Raw genomic sequence first — 17,297 nt, 5'->3', positions numbered from 1 at the left:
TATTCCACAATTGAGCAGCTACTACTGTGAAAGAGGAGGCAAGAAAACTAAAGCGATGAAAGGGTATAAAAGGGGTTCTCTCGTTACTAGAACAAAGAGATAGTCTGTGTTGTGGTAGAGGTTGGAAGAGCTCTCTCAGATAAACAGGCGAAAGGGAAGATTTAAAATATTGTAAAGAATTGATAGAATGTGAATGTATCTTCTATGCTTGATACTGAGCCAGTGTAGTTGCGTGCGATATTCGGTTATGTGATCTATCTATCGTTGGTTGATTCGGAAGAACTAGTGACGTCGTTCAATGTAGTTCGTTTTTATTAAAACCACGTTTTTCATTTTTTTATGCACTTTTAAGAAACTTCACTGTACTATTGAATGCAATAATTCTTAACGCGTGTAAGAAAACATTAGTACTGAATTTTTTCAATATGACAGTGATCCGGTGTGTTGATTTGCTTTTTCAAATTAAACTCCCTAACTAGGGATAGCTTCTCCGTTTTAAGACGTTTTAAATAAATATAATATTTTTGAAAAAATACTCTTTTAACATATTACACGAGATGAAGAACATTTTAGAGAAGGTAATATAGAAGTCTAGGCATCTACAGGGCTTATGACCTATTGGCTGGTTTAAGTGGCCACTTTACACACTGTTTAACACTCACCATTCTGCCCATATTTGAACATCTATATTCCTTCAATTGTTTCATCTGATGTTTGTGAAGTTAAAGAGCTAAAACTTTTATTTATGCAAGTAAGATTCATCTAATTTAATTATTACACTTACGCACTAGGCAACGCCTGAAAAAAAAATTTTTTTTCAATTTCTATACTTCCTCATGAACCAGGTGGATTTATCAACAATATTTTGAGTTTGTGCAAATTTTTGTAGACAAGGACAGGATTCAACTCCCTAGGGAGCTGTTAACAATAACATATTATAACAGAGTTGGAGAACATTTTAGAGAAGGTAATAAATAAGTCTAGGCATCTACAGGGCTTATGACCTATCATTGGCTGGTTTAAGTGGCCACTTTACACACAGTGTAATATTCACAATTCTGCCCATATTTTAATATCTACATTCCCTCAATTCTTTCATCTGTTGATGTTTGTGAAGTTAAAGAGCTGAATCCTTTTCATCTAATTGAATTATTATCTAATCTTCTAACAAAGGAACTACAAAACATTAAATCACTGGTACAATTTAAAGTAGGTTTGAGGTCTTGGATTAACATGGAAGGAACAGATAGACACATTCTTTAAAAAAACATATATAAAAAAAATAAAATTAAAAATAAATGCATACTGCAAATAAACCATATTTTCGTAATATCAGCATATGTTAATTTGGGTTTTCCTTTATTTTTTTATTTTATTTTTTTTCATGGTTATGTCATACCATATATGTGTGCTATAAACTTATTAATAATTAAAAAAGGAATGGCTCACGCTCACACGCTGTAGTCTTTGTGGACATTTTTTCTAATTCATGTTATAGCTTAATTTTAAGATGTATTTTTCTTAAGTGTATTTTTATTATATTTCGATGTAAATCATATATGTATGGAAAAATAAACAAATAAAAAAAATATAAAAAATTACACCTACACACTAGGCAACGCCTAAATTTTTTTATTTTTTTCAATTTCTATACTTCTTCATGGACCTGGAGTTGAATCCAGTCCTTGTCTACAAAAATTTGGACAAACTCAAAATATTGTTAATAAACACTCTTTCATTTTTATTATTATTATTAGACCACTTATGAGAATATGCTTATTTGTGCCATTTTGTGTAATTATTATTTTTATTATGAAACAGAGAGCAATCTTTGTATTTGGACTGGTAACAACGCTGACTAATCTCCACTCTTTTACCTACGCAGGATTTTAACCTGAGTGCACCAAATCCACTCTAATTTTACCGTATTTTTTATTTTTTTTTAATTTTTCCCAAAACGGTAACACGTTATCATTTGCTACTAAAAATAAGCTCTCGCATGTGAATTATAATGTACACGGAAGGGAATAAATTTCAATGTATGAACATACGAGTACTAGACAAGTATCTCTACTAGCATATAGCGGTGTGAGATCGTAAATTATATTTTAATAGACTTTTAATGGTGTACTGTAATAAATGACATGTAATGAACTAGTGGAGGTGTTAGACGAGCAAAACTTCAGAAAAGCGTTCTCTACCCTTCTATCGAACTTGCAAGTACCAACGAAGTATGCTTTGCAATTAAGTCGTTATGCAGTCTAAGTAAATATAACTATAATATAACTACGAAACAGAGATTTCCATAGGTTCAACACTTGAAATAAAAATATTCTAGCTGTGCCCACAACTAGAATGCAAAAAAATATAATTCTTTTGCCTTAAACTGCATACGAATTTACAATACGGTACCTCATAAAATTCAGACCAAAAACAACCGAAAACAAAAAAAAAGGTTTTTTCAAGCACAGGTTGTTTGGAAAGAGCTACTATACTACTATGCAGGCCAAGACAGCTTGACATTAGATTCGTGATTCTGATGTTTATTTATTGATTTCAGTTTGTTGATTTAAATTGTGTTCTTGATTCATAATTATTAGATGTTTTTTGTTGATATTTCTTGATAAAACTCCATAGTTAATGATAATGATAAAATTGTAAATCAACCTATCAATGAAACTTCTTGGTTTAGTTTTACTTTTTATCATTTTGACCAACGAGCGCTTTCGCCTAAGTAGGCATCTTCAAGACTGGTGAATTGTTTACAACATTTACAGTTTTTATACTATTCTTAACATATTTTGGAGATAAGATCAAATAAGTGTTTTAAAAGGGGACAGAAACATAAATATTTAATACTAAAAATAATTCAAATTAAAACTAAACCAAGAAGTTTCATTCAAAAGTTTATTTATAATTTTATCATAATCATAATTATTCTTTTGATAGGTTTAACTTACTAATTATTGATTTATATTTCATAGTTACTTATTAGCATATTTTAGTTTTTTTTTGCGTTTATAAGAGATTTGATGAATTTTATATAAAGAATAACTGCTGGATGTTTTTAGCTTTTAGGAATAGAATTTTAATTTTCTTTAGAATGTGGTGTATCGAAATGTTTTTAATGCCAGCAGATGCTGCAATCTTACGGTCAAACTGGTGAGAATTTTACAAAAAATTTCTAGACTTAAAACAGATATTGAAAGTCCTGGTGGAGGTTCATTTCCGACTGATACTGTTCTTTAAAACTTTCGCATCCACGTCCATATCAACTGGTTTGATGACCATCCCCGAATCCGAACTAGAGATCCGAATGACACGAAGATATAAAAGATGCGAATGACACGAAGAGCCATTTAGTTCGGCGCTCTTTTTTTTCGCTAACTAATTGAGATGCGAGAAACATATTTCTAGTTCAATATTTCCAACCTCGTCAGTATGACCAGGTTGTTTGCGAACTACACACCTCTAGTGGTATGACATTTTACACATATTTATTTATAAGTTTTTGTTGCAACAGAGAGGGAAAACATTTTGAGAAGCGAATATGGAACTCAAGGCATTTACAGGGCTTTGACCTGCCATCGGCTGGTTTAAGTTGGCACTTTACACACCGTGTAACATTCACCATTCTGCTTATGTTTGAACATCCATGTTTCTTCAATTCTTCCATTTCTCAAACCTTTATTGTTGTGAAGAGATTCATCTGACTGAATTATTTCACATACTAGGCAACGCTTAAAAACAATTTTGCAATTTTTAAATTTCTTCTTGGACCAGTTGGTTTTATTACAATATTTGAGTTTGTCCAAATATTTGCATTTGTTTAAACATCTACATTTCCTCAACTCTTCCTTGAAAATTGTTTTCAGGTTTTGCCTAGTAGGTAAATTGGTTCAGCTGGACGAATCTCACCCACACGATAAAGGTTTCAGCTCTTTTACTTCACAAAAATCAATAAATGAAAACCAGCCAATGACGTGTGATAAGCCCTGTAAATGCCTAGACTTCCATATTTTCTTCTCAAAATTTAGATCTAAATAACTCCCTAGGGAGAAAACCCAGCCTGTCTACAAACATTTGGAAATACTCAAAATATTGTTGTATAAACTTCTTTGACTTTTGATTAAAACAAATTTATAAATAAATAAGCGTAATTTTAACGATCTTATGTAAATCTGCAACGTTTAATGCTATTAACCATTTTCAGGCTAACTAAACAAGGGTTACAAATAAATGTATTATCACATCGTTTTAGATAAACAGATTATACAGCAGTTTATGACACTAAATTACTAATCTATAAATGTGAAATCATTTCAATAAAATGTTACGATTCATAACGTACAAACAACTAGTTTTGCTGAAAATACAATAATTTGGCTATAAAGTGTAGAAGTAAATCAGTTCACCAAATATACAGGATTATAAACTTCATGTCACCATGTCCGCCCCTAAATAAACTATATGGGGTGAGAAGTGTTGGTCAGAAAGGAAATAAGTGGACTTTAAGCCTAAACACACAGAACTACCCTTTGAAATGAAAATTCTCCCCAGCCAACTTTATCCAAATCCTCTAGCATATCTTATACTTCTACGGTTGTTCAAACACGATTCTCAATAGTTTCATGCGCTTGTATGGTTGTTAGAATATTTGATCGGAAGTATCCATATATCTACAAACCAAAGGAAACGACAATTGGAAATTCGCATAAACATTTTTCGTGATGCAAATTTATATAGACGTGACCATTCCTAACAATATTTTGAATTTATGTACATAATATGTGTAATAAATTCTTACGGTATATAAATTTTAAGCTTAGAATCCGTCATGAATTTTTAAATTACGATTTTTTACTAAAAACATTAAATTTGTTAAAACTTAACGATAGAAGAAAACTTATGGACCTTTAAAATTATTTCAAAATTGTAAATTCAATATGGGATTGCCCTGAACTATTATCTCTCACCAACTTCAGGGTGCCTGGAAGAATGGCTAAACAGATGCCACCGTTTTGTAGCAACAATTCACGGACAGTGTATACTTGTAATGCCGTATTAAACAGACTTCATGAACTCGGCAATAGTTATTCCCACGTATCCGATATATTTAGTGTAGGGTATTGTTCCTATAGAACAAACCTTTTGAACTTTTTCAAAGAGGGTGAATGGTAATTATATTTATTTATTCATGCATTTCATAATATACACAGTTTTTTTATTATTTTTATGAAACAGTACTTATGATTTTCTTGTTGTATTACTGTAGAATGTTTTATTATTTAAACTTTCTACGTAATATGCTGCATAATTTTTAGTTTAATTTTATAAATTTAAATATTGTATAATTTTTAGGTTTAATTTTTTTTTATATAAATCTTGGGTAAAAGAAAATTTATGTTTTAAAAAAAATATTAAAAAAATAGCTAAATATGTAGTATTATATATGTTTGTAAAAGGCAAATTTACCGTTTATGTTAATAAAATAAAATAAAATGAAATAATGCATGAAAAGTGCCACACTTTTTTTACTTTCAATATCCAGTGAATGAGGAAGTTCAGTGCCATGGGAAATTGGATATTAAATATGTTTTCCTACGTGTGGTAAAAACTGAACAATGAAACTGTAAAGCGAAGTTTTTTGAAAATGCAGAATGAAAATAATTAAAATGATTTTCATAAAAACGAACTTCTTTGAACGACGTCAGTAATTCTTCTGATTCAACTAATGATTTAAGATTTCCGGTTAACGGGAAGGCAACTAACTACTCAGCAGAAGTCACCGATGAGAAAATGTGACTTCATATATCGAGTAATTTAAAAATTACAGAACATTAAAAAATCATAGCGCTGATAACGCGGTTCGTATTTTTTTCTCAACAAGGGTAAAAATCTAATTAGCTAAAAAGCATTCAACTTAATTGTAAAACATTTTCTATATTGAAATGAATAAATAAATTGTTAAAAATATATCAAAATATTAGGAAAATACTTAAAACATTCCAAGTTTATTTGTTTTTTTATTATGGTGATATTAAACTGTTTGGAATCCCAAGAAATGATTTCCTCGTAATAAGCAAATAATTCCTGTCACGATTTTGTCCCAAAATTCCTTAGAATTCAATACAGAACCTCTATTATCATCATGTAACCCCCTCAATAAATAAAAATATAAATACCCGCATTAGGATGTTGAAGGTATAATATATAATAGAATCTTGAGTTTTTGTGGAATAATATTATTTTGCGATGAAATTTAGTGATTTGTTTTTATGCTTTCTTTCAATACGAAGGAATAATAATCATACAAATTGTTACATTATGTTTTAGGTTTTTTCTCATATGAAACATTACAAGTCGCGGCTTTTACCTTCGTAGAAGAATTATTCGTTGTACAATTGTTCGGTGGAATGTTTTTTTTTTCAAAATCATCAATAATAGCAAAGACAATCATTTTCACTAATTGATTACGTTCAACGCTGATTCAAGTAACGTCAAAATCAAAAAATATAAAACTGATCGCTCCACGAATGTTTTTTTTATTTAAAAAAAAATTGTTTACAGATATTTAAGTAACAGCTTAACCAAGAAATGATAAATCGAACAGTTCACAAGTGTTAGTTTATGAAGATAAAAAAAAATATTTCCTAAAATTGATTTGAGTTGTGGCCATTACAGTACTAACACAGAGGTAAAGCTTGTAAACAATGTTACTTTTCTGTATAAATGATATTTTATTAAAGTATTATTATCTACTGGTATATATTTTTTTTAAACGTGTTTTATGTCCAACTTGTGGTGTAGTGGTTAGCGCATTCGGTTGACGTGCATGAGTTTAACGTGAAATATTTATTCAGAGTTATTTTTTACAGCTGTGTTTCGTGTTAGTGCGGAAATAATTCAAATGTATTCATATAAACAATATACTGCATTTTCAACTTTTTTTTAAATAATGTGAAAAATATTATAAAATTAACAGTGATTACTCAGACTCGGACGGTTCGTAGCAATGCCGTTTTTTCTAATGCAGCGGCGTAGTAAATGTATTACTTTTTTTTTTCAGAATTTTACTGTGCCCATTAAATACATTTATTCAATAAAGACTTATTCCAACATTTTTTTATGACAGAAAAGGTTTATTTGACATAAACAATTTCTTTGAATTCGGTCAGCACCTCCACAAAGCAATTTTTATCAAGTGGAAATCACCAGGGAATATTCAGGCACACAAAGGGGATTTCTAAAATATTTTATTAAATAAAATAACTGTTTGCTCACAGAAATCTATTTATAAATTCATTGCCTTTTAATTTGTTTATATAGATTGGTACGTTGATCGTTTTTTATTTCTTTTCTTGCTGTAAGGTCTAAAGACAAGTTTTGTAAAATGAAAATATACAAGTGTAATATTTTGGGTTGAATTTTTTAAGTGCATTTGATAACTTATTCATCTACAAACCGGGTAAACGTGTAGAAATTAAAGTATCCAGAACTTTAACTTAATGAAAGAATAATATTTTAGTATTCAAAGAATATCTTAAGGCACATATCTAAAAAATATTTACTCATTTAAATACAAAATTTTACTAGAAAGCACTTGAACTTTTCGACAAATGCGTGACGATTGCGAGACGGCTGAATCACAAATAAATATAAACCTATGTTAACATCATAATGACAATAAAATTTACTTTTTTTTTTATTTATTTATTTATTTATTTTGTTCATTAACGCCCAAAAGGCATTTACAAAAAATTAAAATGAAATACATGCTAACATACTAAATAATAAACAGAATATACAGAAAAAAATTGTGAAATTAGTCATAAAGGATATGATAAAAAGGTTTACAAAGTAAAAAGAAAAAAACAATAATAACAAAGGTATGCAAGAATAAACCATAAGCATATAAACAAAAATGCAACGATATAAGCTTATGACATAAATTCTGTAAAGCAAACAATAAATAAAGTGTTACGGTAAACAAGAAAGACATTTTTAAGTTAAATGAATAAAACAAGCAAGCATATATTATCACGAAAAAATAAGAAATAAAAATATGTATCTATGAAATGCGTATTTGCCAATACTACAATGCAATTTGATATAATAGTAAAAAATAAATAAAAAAATAAAAATAAACAAGTATTTTTTTTTAATTTATGAAATTGAATTGTCAATAATAGTTTGACGAGCAGTTACAAATAAACTTGATATTGTGGACTTATAAGATGGTAAAGAATTGGACAGAATGTCTGAACCTTTGATCATTACTTTGTCTTTTTAATCCATGTTTTATATGTATGATATTTATATTTCAAATACGTAGGTACACCAAAATACTAAATTTATTCTTTACCACAAATCCGCACCGAAATTGCTATTGTTTTTTTTTTCATAATTATTAGTATGTCATTGTATCTATCTATAAATTTAAATATCATCCTATACCTGAGTTAGGAATACCTTCAATCTGGTCATAAATCAGGCTTGGAAATACGGTGCATTTCACACAGCAGAAAAAATCCACACGGCACAATAATATATCCCAGAGTGGGTTGATATTTATAGTATTCTGTTTTTTTTTTATTTATTTGTTTAATGTCAGTTAAACGCAATAAGGTGACTTATCTCCATTTGATTTCTTTTTGCAGGATTTTCACCTTAGAGTAGCCCCTGAATAATTTTTAAATAAATACAAAAAAATATAATGAATGTCAATCCACCCTAATTTTACCGTGCTGTGTGGATTTGGACGATAATTGTAAATTGGGCCTTCGTGTTCAATTAACATACACTATTGTATCCTTGGGAAGATTGTAGAGACACACCAATACTTAGACCATTTGAATGTATTGGATTGGCCTCAACAAGAATTGAGTTACCTATACGTAGGTTTTATATTTTTTTAGTATTTTAAAAGTGATAGCCTTAAAGATTGTTTAATTACATTATTCATTGAATATTATAAATGATTGCTTGAACTGTTAAAAATTATAATTTTTCGTGTTGCCAATTTTTTTTTTCTCAGTCATCATCATAATACTATTAATTAAATTTATTAATTACCCGTATGCAAAGCCTTACAAATCAATACTATCATGATTTTTTTTTAAAAACTAATTTTGTGTTTTGTTTTTTTTATATCTGTACCAATGTTATGATTGTATAATACAAAGAAACCCCATGGGCTTTTACAAATAAAACATTTAAATGGGCAATAAGGATAACAATATAGTAATCCACTATACACTTTTTACAATGCAAAAATATGTTGCTCTGTTGAAAAATTGTATAACTATATTATTGATTTTAGAATACCCACTTTTACGGTTCCTCTTTCTCATTCTTGTCAAGGACGACGCGGTTATGAAAAGGATGTTTCTTTATATTTCCAGGAGATGCTCTACCGATTTCCTGGCACTGTACCAAGGATCTTCCCCTACAGATCCGCTTCTAGCTAAAGTCTGTGAACCGAAACCAACTCTACTTGACTTTACCGGACCAAACCTTCTACTCGAATTCAGGTATATGGTATTAATTACATTTATGTGTTTTTTACACATATTTATTTATAAGAATTTCAAATAAATATAGTCCAAAATAATCACAATAATTTACGACCGCGTGGTTAGCATCGATTTGTTCGATTTTAGAGAAGGTCAATTTAAAGTTTTATATTAAATACAGTATTCCTGAGCTTGACTGACTGATCTGATGATATTTCTTCACAGAGTGTCAAACGTCTGTTATTTCGATGTCAGTTTTTGAGCTTGTAATGCCATAACTTTAAAGCAGCATGCAGGAAAGATGGAATAGAACTCAAATTGTCGTTAAAATTAGTTATCACGCGCCATTGTTCTTAGACTTTGCAACAATGGTGATTAGACGCATTAAACTAACTAACCAGAATCAATTATCAATCTTCCTGTTTTCAAGAGAAAAAAATTGTGATTTTTCTAGCATACCATAGACTTTTTCATAACATGTAAGACTAAAACTACGGGCGTCCAAAGTATTTTTTTCTTAAAGAGACTAATCTGATAACTTCATTGCATTGTTTCAATATAAAATGTATGTTTTTCTACTTAAAAAACACAAACAAAATAATATAAGAAGACATGTGCGAATTCACTTATTTATTAATATGTAAGGTTGTTCATTTTATCAGTTTTGTTGATAGAAAAATAAGATAAAAGAACTAGGCTTCATTAGAGCGGACTACCTGAGGACTACATTGAATAGATACAACTATCAGCAATTCTTTTGTCAACACGATGAGACTCATTAAAGACTGGATAAAGTTGCAGCTTCTCGTAATGGACGCTAATTCTTTGAAGTCCTTCGAACAAAATCAAGAAATAAATTCTTGAAACAGACATGAGAAGATCTTTCGAGCTCGAAAATTAGTATTGCGTAAATCCATTATCTTTTAATCCTTACTTCCGACATCCTTTCGTCTTCTCTTCCGTTATTTCCGTCCTTTTCTTTTTCTATTGCTTTAGATTCTTTTAATGTACTCGTATATTCACAAAGACATTACAATTCATGCTAAGAATAGCAGGTTTAATTGTGAATCGTTTCGCTGGCTTTGTAATCATTGTACATTTTAAGAAAGCATTTAAAGCTTAATGTACTCATTTGTTAAACAGATACATATACAAATGTGTAGTATTAATTAGTATATTAATATACTTACGTTACCCTTTAATCTCTGGACATAGATTAAGTAGAGTTTTTTAACCCTTTTCTCTTTGAATTGTGTTACTTATATTTATAGGTGCGTAGGTTCTCACGGTCACTGTTATCAATATGTATCTTTTTTGGGTGATTCCTTGTGAGTTGGATTCGTTTCGACATTTTGGCTACCATTGCAGGAGAAAAAAACAACTTCATAATCGATTATAATATTGAAATATGCAAAAGAGTAATAATTTTAGATAACCAAACTGGTGAATTTTATATAACTCTAAACTACTACTAACTGAAAATACTCAAAAACCTTAAAATATGTACCGACAGTGTTTAGTTACATTAATTCATTCTTACAAAAGAGATATGAGTTATTTTGCACGAGAACGAATTTCTACCATTATGGATAGGTTATTTTTACAATTCACAAAATACCGAATAAAAAAATGCATTACCTACATTTCCCGAACTTCCCAAAAGTAAATTTGGGACAGAAATAATATGTTTAATTTTATTTCTGTCCAAAGGTAAGTTCAATTTACAGAAATAAAACTAAAGCTTTTATTTGAAAAAGTACATACTCGTATTATAACAATAATGTGACAAACAATTTTATCATTTTTATAAACAAATAAATCAAACAATTTTAAATATAATTGTCAGAAAAGTTTTAGATAAAGTGAAGCAGATGTCCTTAAGGAATAACCCGTTGTAGTGTGATTTGACCACGATTATTATTTAAATGAATCATTTCTTCGTCCATTTTGTTCTAAAGTGGTTAACGCGTTTGGCTATCTAGTGTGCAGGCTCAATTCCAGATAAGTTTAATGCGAAGTATTTATTTGAATGGTTATTTTAAAATGTAAAAATCAGTATGGATAGTATTTTTCATTTTTGGTCTTGTAGTGAAGTGGTCAACGCATTTGCCTCGGGGTCGATTTCTGGCATGGTTGACATAAATAATAAATAAAGAATAAAACATGTAACGTGTTGATGATAGTTATTTAATATACACCTAATTTGGTTAATTTTTAAACAAAAAAGGGAAAAAACTTTATTTTCGAAAAACGTCTGCACCATGCTGCGTGAATTATTTTTATAAAATTTACTAAAAACAAAAAATATATAAATATTACGGAATATTAAAGCAAGTAGATTTTTTAATTAATTAAAGTTTTATTTAAAAATTTGTTTTTACACTAAAATATTTCTTAATTCTAAGACTGGTACCTACAGCGTAAAGCTAATCATCTTATCTTTATGTTACAAAAATGATCAAGACACACTGCAATTGGTGTACCGATGCAGTGCCCTATGCACCATTAGGTGCGGAAAGGGGATGATGATGAGGAGTATTTTTCCAGAATTTGATTATAATGTAATAACAATCAAGACAGAACTATATTTGCTGTTTTGTGTTTCTTTTAATATATTTACAAGTTAAAACTTTTTTTAAATCTAGCTTTGTTACATGCTGGTTTTATTAGAAATTTATAAACAACTTATATGTTTGGTAAATACAAAATACTCGTTTTTAATATAGCCATCCGTGTTAATCGTAATTTTATTTCACTGCTGGGTCATTCCATAAAAACTGTGAAAATGACATAAACTTTTCATATCCATTTATCACCTCTCATTTAATAATAACATATAGCTATGCGTCTTTATTTTATAAATATTATTAAGTAAAATATTTATATAAGTCCCTGTCCTACTAATAAAATTTGTTTTTGTTTGTTTCTACGATTGTTATTAGACATCTATTTTTAAAAAAATATAAGTGTTCAATTTAACACAAAAAAAACTCATTAATATTGAGTAGCTTGCCTTAATTCGTCTTCCAATGCATAAAGATAGAAAAGTTAAATATTCCCGTATCCCGCCAGTCACATTCATTCAAATAATAATTACACAGAATATATAATTGACTGCTTTGCTATTTCTTGAAAGTAGTATATTAAAATAGTTCTTTGTCTTGTTTTAAAAAATATTTTACCATTGTATGAATTTTGACGACATAGTTTCAACATAAAGTTGATTAAATTCTGGAATCAAATGTCCCACCAGTCACAATGGAATGCCTCCGTTTTACAAACATAATTATTCATTACTTTATGATTGTATTTTATTTTATATGTAAATCATCATCATTCCATGTCCACTCCCTAGTTGCAGCATATGGTATCCATAAAGAGCATACTTCCTAGTCAAGTTTGCATCCCGAAGTTCTTACATGAACTGCCAACGAACAGTCAGCAGTGGACGTTTAGGACGTAGAGAAACTGATGCATTTTAAAGTAATCAAGCGTGGTTAAGGCTCTCAGGAGGAATCCGCAGTATATGGTCCAGCTAATCGTATCGCCTTCGCTTGATGACAGTCGTCATAGTTTGCTGCGTCCATTCTCTTATTACTTTATTCTCACCAAGTTAAACTATCGCACACGCAAGATTCTTCTGAGACGCCTATTCTTAAATTTCAGTATTTTGCTGTTTTGGGCCCTAGTGAGGTGCCACGATTCACATCCGTGGAGGAGAATAGGTTTTATGGAGTAGTAAATATCCGATCTCCAGACAGCCTTCATTCAGTTTAATGTGGCGCTTGCTACTCCTAACTGTACTCCCAGTTCTTTTGGAAAGCTGCCACATGTAAATAATTCCACTAATAGCATTTATGACTAAATAAATCGTCTTGATCAAACCCTAATCCACACCTAATATTACATAGGACACTATAATAGTAAAATACATGTAGTGTAATTCGATCATGTGTTACAGGAAGGTAAAGCGATCAGTCTTGCGCTCGGGTAACTAGTTTAGGGACGGTGAAATAAAACCACCTTTTAAACGAGTATTTCATGTTGACTCGCCCAGGAATTGAAGACAGGACCTCATTTTTGGTAGGTGAGATCCTGGATCTTGGATTTTTCCTGAGATTCATCGAGTCAAAAACATTTATTCAAGATTCTTGTTCTATCTCACATTCAGAACTATATTTTTCATCCGCCTGGACACATCCAATAGGTAAATTTATGTATCTTATTTTTTTTAGTTCTGGAGATCACGTGCCTCCGTATGACTACAATGGCTTCATGGCAAGCATAGAGTTCTTCGAACGTCCCGCCACTACGGCCGCCCCTGCCGCCCTTAGCATTAACTCCACCAACGCCCTGGACTTCGTGGCCGCCCCCGCTTCAGGTAAGTACACGAATAAATCCATTATCTCATGCATTATCAGTCAACCAAAATGCACTCAATTCGATAAAAGTTCGAAAAATTTAAAACAGTGCAGTGCTACGGGAAATTGCTAAAAAAAAAATTTTCTTACGCGCGGTAAAAATTGAAGCATCAAATTGTATGGCGAAGTTTTTTAAAAATGAAAAAAAACACTGAACTTTTTTATTACATTTTATTTTATTTGTGTACATATACACTGCATAAATGTTTTTTTATGAACATAGCTATATTACACAGACTTAAAAAAAAAATAACTTTACATAGAATTAATATTTATTTTTCAAACTACGTATCACATATACTCGTAAATTAATTAAAACACATTTTTTACCAATCAAAATATATAAAAACTTTACACGTACAACATAAAACCAAAAAATTAAATTGATTTGACATTTTAGAAATAAATTGAATTTATAATAATAACAATCGAATTATAAAAAATCAACAGATAGGATCCCAAAACTCACCGTTATTAGCCCCCTTAATTTTACCCTGTTCATGACAGTAAAAAAATGTAATATTTTTATAAAATGGAATCCTCTCTTACTGTATACCGCAAACATATGTATCTTGTATCATACATGATCAATATAGTGCAGGCAATTGGTAAAATAAACTAGCATTACCTTTTTCAGTTTTCAAAGACAACAGCTAGAGGCGCTTTGCAGAAGCCTGGGTGAAGATCTTTGCGACATCCCATCGGTGATGGGTAATAAAGAACTCACACGAGAGGGAGTATCATACATGATCAATATAGTGCAGGCAATCGGAAAAATAAACCAAAGTAGGGAACAAAATGCCGAACACTCTTCTAGTGGAACGGAAGGCCTATTGACAACTGTCGGCAGGCCGGCTTCTCCTGAAGAGTTTTAAGTGGTTTCCTCTCCACATGAGCAAATGCTGAGAAGTACCTGATTGGCCCACATTATAATATCCTTCCTGATCCCAACAGTTTAGCTTAAATAAAGTCATATAATATTAAATATCATACATATCAAAATTTAAAATAATGGTCAAGACATATGTGATAAACAATTTATAAATTAAATATATTTTCAATGTTATTATTAGAACACACATAACAATATGTATGATATGTGTGCCCTACTTTAAGATTTAAATAAATAAATAAATAAATATAATAGCAGTAAAAATCCTCCTTTTGAAATATATACCTTGTATATTACAAGCAAGGTAAAAAATAATGCAACTCCCATATGTATATTTAAAAAAAAACATTCATATCCTATAGTCCCTTTCTGTTGCTCTGAAATGTTATTGTATGACTTTTTTTTAAAATGTTATAATTTGTTTTTTGTAAGGAATCCAAATACTGTATAATATTTATTGGTGTGAAGATGCCTTTTAGAGGGTGAAAGCGTTTATTCAAATACATAAGTGGGAGTGTATAAATTATTTGTAATTTATAACTTATATTTTAACATAAGTTTTTATACGATGCTATGTTTTTTTTCTTCTTTTCCACATCCAAGTGAAGCATATGGATGCCTCCTAGAAATCTTATAGCTGGCCAGAACTCTCACGTACTTGCACGCTAATCCTGCATTCCTAAGTTCCGCCGAATACATTAAAACATTGTCATCGGCGGCCATCCAGGGCTTGTATTACAATTGGAAGTTCACATAGCTATCTTTTATTGGTTATGAAATCAAACCAATTTAAAAAATAAATAGTTTAACTTTTCAATTATATAAACTTGGTTTGCCGAACACAGTTATAATGCTGTATCCGAATATATATTCCTCAATGCGTACCGTCTGGAACTTTAATCTGCATTATTTATACTGAACAAAGTCCTACTACTGTCTTTAGCTTCAAGTTATTCTATGCATATGAGATTAGAGTGTGTTTTTTCCTCACCTTCAGTTTTGTCTTCGAATGCGGAAAATAGTGTCAAAGTTGATAGATCGTTAGAAAAATATGAATGATACTCTTGTACGCTATTATATTAAAAATTCTGGAATAAATTTATTCAGAAAATCTACATAATTATTAAATGGGAATATTATGTAAATATGTATTCATTTAAATCCCAAAATGAATAAAGTTACCAGGTGTTTTTCAAATGGTTTCGTGGGTTTATATTTTAAAAGGTATTATAATGGAAAGTTTATTGAAATTAATTTCAACAGAGAGGGAAAACATTTTTCGGAAGGAGCTATGGAAGTCAAGGCATTTACAGGGCTAATGACGTATAATTGGATGGTTTAAGTCTCAAAAGTTGGAAATAAAGTTGGTGGACTAGATTTTCCTTTTTCTTTTATTTTTGTATCTGACGAATTTTAGAGAATTAAAAAGGAACATAAACGCACATCATTAAATACACAAATGTTTAGTATATTGATTACCTATTAAATTAAAGAAATATGATGAGCATTGCAAGGCAAGAGATACCAGTGCAAGGACTATGAAATATCGTAAAACAAAAACACCTTTAAATGTTACTACTGCACAAAGTTGTGTAATAGATCTTTTTATATCGTATTGGAGAGAATGCATCATCATACAACAAACCAAATTTATTTTTCTTTATTAATTTAAGCAATCATATCCCTATCCGCACCGGTGGTACTAGGCGGTGATCAGACGTACGCGGGGACAGAGAAATTTTGTTGAGTAAATAATAATAATTATGAATAACTTATATAACGCCGTTTTCGTAATATAAAACCTCAAGGGCGCTTTACAACGTGATTATATAAAGATATATATTTAATTTCAACTTTTTACTTCAAGAAAAATAATGTACTTTGTCACCACATGCTAAGAATTTATTTTATTTTATTTTTGTTGTATTTATTTCGAATACAAACAGATGTACAGGTTAAATGAGTATTAAAAAAAAAAACTACTTAAAATGTATACATAGTAGGGCCTGCCATCCAATTATATGTATTCACTAAATAATATTGTAATAAAGCGACGACGGCTTGAAGTTTAAACTATATAAATAGTAAATATACCAAATATTAAAATAAGATAAATATGGACAAAACAAGGAGATAGTGGAAAGGAAAAGAAGGAAATTGATAAGGAGCGGTAAAGGAAGATTGAAGGAAAGTGAGAGTGGAAAATTGCGTTTGATTTAATGATTAAATGAATTATGAATGAAGAGCATGAATCAAGCCTATTAATTCTCTTCTGTACATATTGTATGGAGTGTTGAATACATCAAGACTATTAATTTTTTTGTTAAATGTTTCACATATACGAGGGATAGTAGAATGTTTCCGATGATTTGTTAATTATTCAAATGATTTAGAAAACAGGTGGGTTTTAAGTTTCTTCTGAAACATCACTTCACTCTCACAGTTTCGGACCTCTGCTGGGAGAGCATT

General features: G+C 30.1%; 1 protein-coding gene across 2 annotated transcripts in view; it reads left to right on the top strand.

Annotated features, from left to right (window-relative positions):
- LOC148281809 (uncharacterized) overlaps positions 1–17,297 on the top strand; it is a 376,481-nt gene that overhangs the window by 273,481 nt on the left and 85,703 nt on the right. For both annotated transcript variants that reach the window (XM_088226083.1, XM_088226082.1), the window contains 2 exons: positions 9,405–9,533; positions 13,751–13,896. In XM_088226083.1, the coding sequence (XP_088082209.1) occupies positions 9,405–9,533; positions 13,751–13,896 (275 nt within the window). The remainder of the gene's footprint in view (positions 1–9,404; positions 9,534–13,750; positions 13,897–17,297) is intronic.

The sequence above is a fragment of the Micrasema longulum genome, unplaced genomic scaffold (assembly GCF_059751315.1).
Source record: "Micrasema longulum isolate JH-2025_06_02 unplaced genomic scaffold, ASM5975131v1 h1tg000406l, whole genome shotgun sequence".
NCBI lineage: Eukaryota > Metazoa > Arthropoda > Insecta > Trichoptera > Brachycentridae > Micrasema > Micrasema longulum.
The sequence above is the reverse complement of the archived record's forward strand: the minus strand, read 5'-3'. Positions and strand labels throughout refer to the sequence as shown.